Source organism: Pistacia vera, unplaced genomic scaffold, assembly GCF_008641045.1.
Source record: "Pistacia vera cultivar Batoury unplaced genomic scaffold, PisVer_v2 Contig706, whole genome shotgun sequence".
Lineage (NCBI taxonomy): Eukaryota > Viridiplantae > Streptophyta > Magnoliopsida > Sapindales > Anacardiaceae > Pistacia > Pistacia vera.
Window position 1 is genome coordinate 453,323 of NW_022196564.1, and position 10,406 is coordinate 463,728.

Consider the following 10,406-nt stretch of genomic DNA (forward strand, 5'->3'; position numbering starts at 1 on the left):
ACTTTTTAGTTCATAATATTATGAAAATAAATTCCATTGGAAATCAAATAAATAAGATGGACATGATCATATGGGAATAGGATCAACAAGTAATGATGCAATTCTCTTCTTGGTTTTCCCGTGGAGTTGGTGTAACAATCTCCTTTTGATATAAACACTCCATCATTCGAGCTAGATTTAGAGATGGAAGAAGAAGCGGCAAAGGAGGATGGTTTGGTTCTTGAATTTTCTCATTGAATTTTTCCATGCAATGTCCACCATTTCTTTATTCTTGCATGCTCTTCCTCGGACACATTGTGATCTTTCATGTAGCATTGCACATCCTGATGGCGCATCCCTCGCTCTTCCTCAACTAATTAACGTTAGATATAGAAACAAATTTTAAATGTTAGACCAATTTATATTATATTTTTAGTTCTATTTGATGATGAGTATCTCCTACCTTGTAAGTATGGATGTCATCAACGAGACGAGCAATTAAGGCAGAAGACCTGAGGATTCTAGGAACACTAATAGCCCAATCGAAGGCTTTTAGTGCTACTTCTTCTAAACCTACAAGAGCTTGAACAGAAAGCATAGGGTATCCACTGCTCATCACGGAAATCTCCAAGTATTCTTCAAAGTGGCACATACTTTGTGTTGAACCAGATTGCTTCCACAAAGTAAGCTCTGACAGGGCTTCATCTAAGAAAAGTAATCAAATTTAATCAATCTTCTACCAATTGCAATGATAATATATATTGATCTCATTGATTATATTAGAGATCTTACTGCCTCTTTTGCATAATGTACACGATAAGATCGTCCTTCATTCACCAGGTTGTCCTCCATTTCCTTCACAACGTCTAAGAGAGCAAAGTAACATACTTGCATATATTCGGGTAAATCATTTGCAGCCAAAACTTCCCACCTGAACGCCATGTATATATATATATATATGGCACTTGATCAAATTATAAGCATAATGATGTAAACTTTTATTTATAATAATTATTCTGGTGCCAATTAATACCTCTCAATTGCATTAGTGAATAGCTTGAGTTCATCCAGGGTGCCATATACATCATAGATATCATCTATGACAGAGGCTATTGCGATGATTTTGGTCATGTATTTTCTACTGATGGAATATTTGGGCTCAAAATGAACTCCCAAAATCCAGAAGTAGCACTCCACCAACCTATCCCTTGCAAAAGATAGCTTTGTCGCAAAATCGATGGCTTTCCACCACCTGAAAATCACATTATATATAAAAAAAGCCCAATTTCCTATAGAAATTTAATGACTACATATATCATATAAGCACGCGCAAGCAGAGAAGAGTTAAGATTGAGAACATGGGGTCATTTTAGTGTAATTAAGATCCAACCTTTTATTTTCTAAGTGAAGGATATAGAAAATTTAAAAAAAAAAAAAAAAAAATTTGTTGAAATATTTTTTTAAAAAAGCAGTTTTCAAATAATTTATATACTAACAATATTTCAAAGATAGGTAAAATTGTTGAATATTTTATTAAATATGTATTTTAACATATGAAATAATAAACATACAATTCAAAATTTAAGAAATTGTAACCTTGAGAGGTCACAGAGCTCTGTCCGGTGCAATTTCTGTAAGGAATTGAAATCTAACTTCGCTATCTCCAATAATAGGTCGTTTCGAGCTGCATCTCCTTCATAGATGGAGATATATTGCCTTGCTTCTAATCTCGGCATCCTTTTGTGCAAGGGTAGCTCTAGGGTGCGATTCACTTCCTCAGCGAAAGAAGAGTTTAAATGAGGCAACATTGATTTCAATTGCCTGGTAGAAAATCGTTGGAGTTGTTCCAATATGTCTTCTCCTTCCTTTCTCAAATTCGATGATTCAAACAAACACAACAAAGCTCTTGCATCATTTGCCAACGTGGCCTTAAATTCACCGTTATCATCAACATACTTTTTGAATACATCTGTTTAAACCAAATGTTAGAATATTGAAGTGAATAACAAGTTAATTATAGAGATGATAATATTTACCTGATGACAGAGAATAACCTTGTTGCCTTAGAAGCCGGAAGCGAAGAGCAATTGTATACAGATCATCGTCATCACTACCATTAATATTGTTATTATCAACATAGTTGTTGTAAATTGACTGTAAGGCCTGGCTGATCTGATATTCAAAGTGATATGCCACGCCAAGGCGTTGAAGAGTATCAATAAGAGTCGATAGTTCTTCTAATGTTGCTTTTCCTGCTGCATTGCTTAGCATCTTTTTCTTACATCTTCTTTCAGCGTTTCAATTCTCTTCTCAACTTCAGGATCGGGCTTCTGCATTAACGATTATAAGAAAATAAAAAATTTATTAGTTAGTTTCATGCTATTAATAAATAAGAAGGTGTTTATATAGGAAGTAATCTTATTTCATGAATGATTAGTTTCATTTAATTGCAACAATAATTATAAATCTCGCTATTCTTTTTTTTCTTCAGAAACATTGATCGAGCGAGCTTCAATATATGGGTGGTGATGGGAATGGGGAGTCACAGGAATGAAAGAGACAAAGGGAGAGAAAATATGCATGGAAGAGACATAAAATGGATTCAGTATCTCGTTTCCTGTTGGTTTTGCCTCCCAGGACCTTTGAGTTCGAAAAATGAAAACGTCCCAATTGTTCCACGTTCTTTAATTACAGCCAGTCAATAATGATATGATATTTCATGCAAAAATAATATTCCAAAAACAATCTATACAACTTAAGCAATATTCAATCTTATTATGTATTGATATTCTTAAAAAAAAATAAAAACAAAAAAACTGTCGGTGGCTCTCACATCCCCTGCAACGTAACAAAACCTTAGAAATTTATATTCGCCGTACTGTATTTAGCACAAATGAAACTAAACCAGAGCTACAGGATCGAAGAACATCTGCAGTAGGGCGTATTCACAAACATGGACGTAACAATTTACTTTAATTTCTTGTTATATGGGAAAAATGAAATCCATGCATGATGTTTTAGTGCAGAAATGAAAAGACACAGAATTTCAATAAGAAACAAGCTCTAGAAAACAATAATTAATTGCAGTACGAAGATGATGATGTAAATGTTTGATAAATACATACCATATCAGTAGTCGAAACAATGAAATAATCACCCCAGACACTGGGGTGATAATTAGATGATCGACGGATCACCTCAGCATTTCTAGTTTCTTCTGTTGATGCAAGTGCCAAGGACTTCGAATAAAGAGAACCCCGAACATCCATCATATTAAGTTAGAAAGAAAACTTCACAATGAAAATAAGTTGAGTTTGTGGTTTAAAAATCTTGGAGTGCATAGCTCTTTATATAGCAATTAATCAATCCGCCATTAATTAGTGGATTGACTTGAAACACATGCGCTGACTTAGCTAATAAATATTAATAAATAACTTCTTAGTAAATTTTCTAAACCACTACTAGATATTCTGATAGGAAAAGGGTAAAAAAAAGTTTTATAAATTTTTGAGTTTAAGTATTTCCAAACACTAGTAAGGGTGACCACTAGATTCTTACCCAGTCGATAGTTTTAGAGTTCCAAGAGATTAATTGAGGTATGCACAACTGACCTAGAAACCTCAGTGATAATTCCAAGTTTTGAACTTGACAGCTGTTTATAAATTATGACTAATGAAACAGATACTTGATATTTTTTTTTTTTTTCTTCACACACACAATAATTAAAAAAGAAAGAAAGCACAAAAAATTCAAAAAGAGAATATATGCAGTGGAATTGTCAGAGAGAACTAAGTTTCCACAGTGTCTTGATAACAAGAGAGTTATATGGTATAAAACAATACCACGTCAAACATATAACAAATCATCGATTTATGCATGATACATGAATAATATTCGTATCTGGACTGTTCTCTGACAAATGAACGTACCCTCAACATGTCACAACAAGAAAATTGGACACAACACGAAATGTACGTATGAATAAATTTATGATTTATGTTATATAAATATCTGTTTAATCCCTTTTTACTTTAAGATGCAATTTAATTATTTGTGATTATTAATCCCAATAATTGTATATTTGTACATGTTCCTACACTAATTGTATAAACTTTGTTAACTAAACGAGCCAATGCCAAATGGTCAGGAAAGAAAAATAATCACTATTGGGTGACCTAGTAATCAACTAAGACTCTTAGAAGTATCACTCAAAAGATCTTGAATTTGATCTACTTGAGTTACTAATAGGAGTGACCACTGAGGAGATTTACCCGATTGTCAATTTAGGCCATAGAGAATTAGTTAAAGTATACGCAAGCTGGTCTGGATACCTCGTCATTAAAAAAAAAAAAAAAAAAAAGAACTAGAGCCCATGTGCCAGAAACTCTCTATATGCGTTAATAAAATATAATTAACTTATAATATAACCTATAATAAGATAACTTATCACTTATAGCCCTTTCCATTAAAATAAAAACGAAAAAGAATAAAAGCTGTGGTTGATGAATGCCAAACGGAATCAAATTATCTACTTCTAACTAATTATGTTCGCTCTTTCCTTTGATCGATACACAGAAAATTGATGTTTGATTTATTTCATATGTAACAGCTAGCTCCATTTCCAAAACGTCTTACCTAAATAATTGGAAACATGAACTGAGCTTGCTGGAATTCACAATTAAGAAGGAACTAAGCATGACAGCAGCCACCCACCACCAGCCACCAGCCACCGTCCGCATGCCAGAGTATTTACCTACCCTCGCTTTAATCGTTTCATTTGCTTTGCATGAAATGGAAGTTACGTTCACCCAGGAACCTTATCTCTAAAAGTTGTGATTCTTATACAATCCTAAATTTTGATTGTTCTTTGTTATGCCTAAAAAATCAGGGCTGATGCAGGCTTACATATGCGATAACCAATTAGAGTTCAAAAAGATATTGTGCCGTCGAAACACTGCCACGTCGTCCAAGGACAGAAGGAGTAAGGCTGTCATCAGCTTGACAGGTAAAGACTTGGCGAGTGAGTGGCTGGGAGTCACCCACCTGCCCAAGCTCTGCGCGATTTAAGGATATCTTCCATGTAACTAACCAATGGGAAGCAGGGTAGGAACTGTACGGCACCTGTCTGCTGACAGACCCGTAATCATTACCTAGAAACCTCTTACTATAAATAGAGAGTTCCCCTCTTATTTTTTGGGATTCTAATTCTGATAATATAAATACTTTCTCTCCCTCTCTGTATTTATGTTTTCTCTGATTGCTACTTGTGATTTGATTGTAATCTTTCATTTATAAGAAGATAGTGGACATAGGATTCGCTTTGAGCATCCAAATCACTTTAAAAATCATCTGCTTTTTATTTATTTTATTTTCCAGTTCACATATAATTTCTAAGTCCACTTAGCATTTTGCACGTGCGAATAATTTGTGTTAAAATCAAGCATCAACATTCTTGTATATGAACTCTATTTTGCTTAAGAGAAAAGACATGTCTAATCAATATGCGTTACTCGTTTTTGGAATTTTATCTCTCTAGTTGTGATTCTTATGCATAGTGAATCCTCGAATTTTCGTTGTGATTTTATTTGTATTTTTTTTTTTAATTATGACGAATGATCACAAATTTAGCCGCCCACGGAGTAAATGTGCAACAGGTTACATAAACTATTCAAATGCTAGGAACTTTTATAAAAAACCAAAATTAAGGGAATTGATTCATGTAACCCTAAGGGAGTAAATGTGCAACAGGTTACATAAACTATTCAGAAACTTTTATAAAAAACCAAAATTAAGGGAATTGATTGATGTAACCCTAAGGGTTAGCCTGGTGGTGAAGAAGGTTTGTTCATTTCTTTGAGTTCTTAGATTTAAATATTGGATCTACCTACCATAATAATATCATGGCTTTCCTAGTCCTTTGGGCTTGTAGGGTATTCAATGGACCCCTGTAATTGATTGAGGTACAAACAAGCTGATCCAAATATCTCAGTTATCAAAAAGAAAAATTAATTGATGTAATTGCTTAACGTATATAAATACACTGGTGGACCAAAAAAATTGTGTTAGAAGGGACATTTAAAAAGAAATTGATTTTAAGGACGTATATATAAGAATGTCTTTAGACCACACTCTAAAGATGATGAATAACAATTAAATGTATTTAAATGAATCAATTTTGATTTAGTTTAACATTGTTTATGCAAGAAGTTTTCTTAAGATTACATATTTAACTAAGACCCTTAAAAACCTTATACAAGAATAATCATATAGACTTATAGTTTGGGGTTTCAAAATAAGGGTTGAAAAATAGATTTATGGATCAATTAAAGTTTAAAAAAAAAAAAAGTTAAATTTATTAATTATCATAGACATATAAATATGCCACACGTAAGAAAATATGAGATATCTATAAAATAAGATAAAAACAAAAAACAAAAAAACTGGTAAAATAAGTTTTTTTGTATGTGAGTTTATATATACAGTAAAACATTACGTAGTGATACTATCATAAAAATTTTTTCTAATTCCAGTCTAAAAAAAGTCGTCTCCACATATTAATACTATATATATATATATATATATATTATATATAATATTATATATATATGTTATGTTATGTTACATTAAAGGTTTAATATAAATAAAATATTTTATTATTTAAAAAACATTGGGACAATGATTTATGCTTTAGAGTTGTTATCACATCTTTTAATTTACAGGTATATAATAACTCGTTAACATAGACACTTTGTTGTTGATGCTAGAATATTTTTAGCTTCTCAAGTACGTTTAGAGTTTCTTGACACAAAACTTTTTGTATTTTCGTACTATCATCTTCAAGATTATTTATTTTCTCTTCTTGTCTAATTGTAATAAGGACTGCTAAAACAATGAATTGAAATCCTAATACATACTACTAAAATATAAATTATAAAATAAGAAATTAAAACAATAATTTTTATAACTACACCTCTATTATATTATAACCTCCTTATAGTAATCTCACCTTATAGTTTTATATATGCTAGACAAATATAAAACAAAATTGAAAAAAAAAAAAAATTGGGGACCGCCCTGCATGTAAGGTTTTTCTAATAAATTAATAATTGATTCTCCTGCTCCCACGTTTAAGAACATAGTTTTAGCAATTAGTCAAATTATATCGAGACAAAAGAAAAACGTGTATGTGATAAAAACGTACAAATAAAAAAATTTAATCACAAATAAAAAAATTGGGGTCCGCCCTGCATGTGAGGTTTTTCTAATAAATTAATAATTGATTCGCCTGCTCCCACGTTTAAGAAGATAGTTTTAGTAACTAGTCAGGGCCGGCCCAAGGAGTACCTGCCTAGGCCCCCAAAAAGGGTCAAAAATTATTTTAAGATTTTTTTTAAAATAAATTTATAAAAATATCATTAAGTCTAAAAAAGTTTATAATTTTTTATCTAAACTGGTCCAAAAGGCTCTAAAAAAGCCAAAAAGGATCAAATTCATTATAATTTTTTTACATAAATTTACAAAAACCCATGTCTCATATTGTCCATTCACACCCCTAAATTAACTAAACTAATATTTAAATGTCTAAAATTTCAAAACACTCATTCAATCCCTAAAATGATGAAAACATTGCATCTCCACCCCTCTACACTACCATAGTGTCGCTGTCGGCATTAAAATGATGATTCCCGTTAATTTTCTCACCAAAATCGATCGGATTTATCACTTAATCATTTCCGAAACGTTTTCCCAGCCTTGACAACCCCCAATTTGGCAGATTTTTGCTGATTTTCGCAACCCATTTTCATTCTTCACCGCGTGCGACAGCCATTTCCGGCACGTATCCACTGTCGTTGACCTTCCCCGACACCACCATCTTCGTCCCTGCAGCCCCCTCTCCAAAACCCCTCACTTACCTGACCTCGGTAGCCAGAAATTATATCAAAAAAAAGAAAAACTTGTATGTAATTTAAAACGTGCTAAGAAAGCATAGCATGCAAATGATGTCAAAGATGTCTAAGAGCAGGGGCGTAGCCAGAAATAATGTATAGGGGGGTCAAAGTTAAAAGAACAATACAATTTTAAATTAACATAAGCATAAATTTTGTATTTATAAAATTCTCATTAACTAGTACATTTATAATTATTTTCAACGGGATTTCATCTTTTGAAAGTATTGTATAATGACTTCATTATCAATACTATCAAATACATCTTTCTCTATATACACAACTAAGCTATCATTCAACCATTGATCACTCATTCTATTTCGCAAACGATTCTTCACAAAATTCATTGTTGAAAATACTCTCTCTACACTAGCAGTGGTAACGGGTAAAATCAACACTAATTTCATCAACAAATAAACTAATGGAAACACTCTATCCTTCTTAGTTTCAACCATCATTTTTGCCAGATCTCCAATCCCTTTCAATCCCATAAATTTGACATTAGAGTGCATATCCAAAATGTAAACATCAAGTTGAGAATCAAGTGCCATAAGTTCTAAGTCAGAAAAATCATCACGATAAAGTTCGGCAAGGCGTATCAATTTCCGTTTATCAAAAGCAACAAACGATTCATTTGGACATAAACATGCCAAATAAATAAGAATTCAATGTTTACCTCATTGAAACGATTATTCAACTCTTGAAGCTGCATATCTAGGACATTATAAAATAATTCAATACGGTAATGATGCACGTTTGTGATACCTTGAGCCTTACGTTGTGATCGCCCTTGAATAAAAAACTTGTCATCCATATTAGGAATATCAATGCCATGATTGGCACAAAAAGAATAAACTTTGCTTAATAAAGTCTCCCATCCATTATCCCTCATCAATTGTAAAGCTTGCTTACATGCTTTAACCAAATTCATAGCATTTACAATATCTTGATCTTTTCTTTGTAGTGCTTGAGAAAGTTCATTTGTAAAGCCAAATATATCTTTCATAAAAAATAGACTAAACACAAAGTCAAATGATTGCATCAATTTAAATATATTTTTTGCATGAAATCTTTGCTCAAAGTTTGACCCATCTTTTGCCACAATTTCAAGAACATCGATAAACGATGAAAACATCAAGATTATGCTCATTAACGTACCATAATGCGAGCCCTAACGCGTATCACTGGCATGTTGCAGATTAGTCTCTTGATTGAGACCTTTTCCACTTGAAAGTTCACCATTAGAAAAAGCTTCAATAACTTTACAAGCTTGCTTATCTCTAAGAAGATTGCAACGCTTTGACGAAGCACCGACAATATTAACCACAATTGCCACGATATTAAAAAGATTATTAACATCATCATGGTTCTTTGCCAAAGCCACAAGAGTCGACTGGAGTTGATGGGCAAAACAATGAATATAATAAGCACATCTATTCTCTTTCAAAACCAATGTCTTCCAACCATTAAATTCTCCTTGCATATTACTAGCTCCATCATACCCTTGTCCTCGCAATCTAGAAAAACTCAACCCATGCCTTGAAAAGAAATTATCTAGTGTTGCCTTGAGTGAGAGAGTTGTGGTACTAGTAACGTGTTCAAAACCTAGAAAACGCTCCACAACAAGTTATTCTTATTAACATAACGTAAGACAATAGCCATTTGTTCCTTCCTAGAGATATCACGAGATTCATCAATCATTATAGCGAATAATGAATCTCCTAAATCTCTAATGATAGCACTTATAGTTTCATTTGAAGCAGCACTTACAATGTCTTTTTTAATATCAGGTGATGTCAATTTGAGATTATCAGGAGCATTCTTGAAAGCAATAACATTGTAATCTTTATTATAATTAGCAAGAAATTGTATAAGCTCGAGAAAATTCCCTTAGTTGCTTGAATCATAGGATTCATCATGACCACAAAATGCAAGTCCTTGCCTTAGAAGAAAACAAATACAGTCAACTGTAGCATTTAAACGAGTGCAATACTCTGTTCGTGCTTGAGAAGAATGTCGATAAAAAAATGTTTGAATATTTTGGTCTTGATTCAATAATGTTTCACACATTCTTCGAGCTTGATTATGAGCACTATTAGAACCTCCAACATGAATATTCAATTTTTCTTTCTTTTTCCAATTTGAAACCCCTTTACCAACAAAGCGATCACCATCCCCTTTATCACCATTTGACTTAAAAAGATAGCAATAAAGACAAAACACAACATCTTTGGCTATACTATATTCCAACCATTTTTCAAATTCACTACAAGAAAAAATACTTTTTGCAACCAATTATTTTGCCACTAGGCAAAAATAGTTGTAGATACCCCACATTTAGTAACTAAATTCCAATTAGTCGGCCAAAGGGGAATAAAATTCTAGGGTCAATTTATTCTTGCCTTTGGTGTCTAAAATTAATATTCTGCGACTAATTTGATTTGTTGCCCAAAATATCACATTAGCGACTAATTTATTTGG

The 10,406-nt window shown here is 32.5% G+C and overlaps 1 protein-coding gene across 1 annotated transcript; it reads right to left on the reverse strand.

Annotated features, from left to right (window-relative positions):
• Nucleotides 1–304: 304 nt before the first annotated feature.
• Nucleotides 305–3,283, reverse strand: LOC116114297 (valencene synthase-like). The gene is made up of 7 exons (XM_031400450.1): nucleotides 3,105–3,283; nucleotides 2,016–2,309; nucleotides 1,576–1,948; nucleotides 1,013–1,231; nucleotides 772–910; nucleotides 443–652; nucleotides 305–352 (listed from the first exon to the last, which is right to left on the reverse strand). Exons 2-7 carry the CDS (start codon nucleotides 2,248–2,250, stop codon nucleotides 305–307), a joined length of 1,224 nt encoding a protein of 407 aa, XP_031256310.1. The 5' UTR covers nucleotides 2,251–2,309; nucleotides 3,105–3,283.
• Between the last annotated feature and the right edge of the window lie 7,123 nt (nucleotides 3,284–10,406).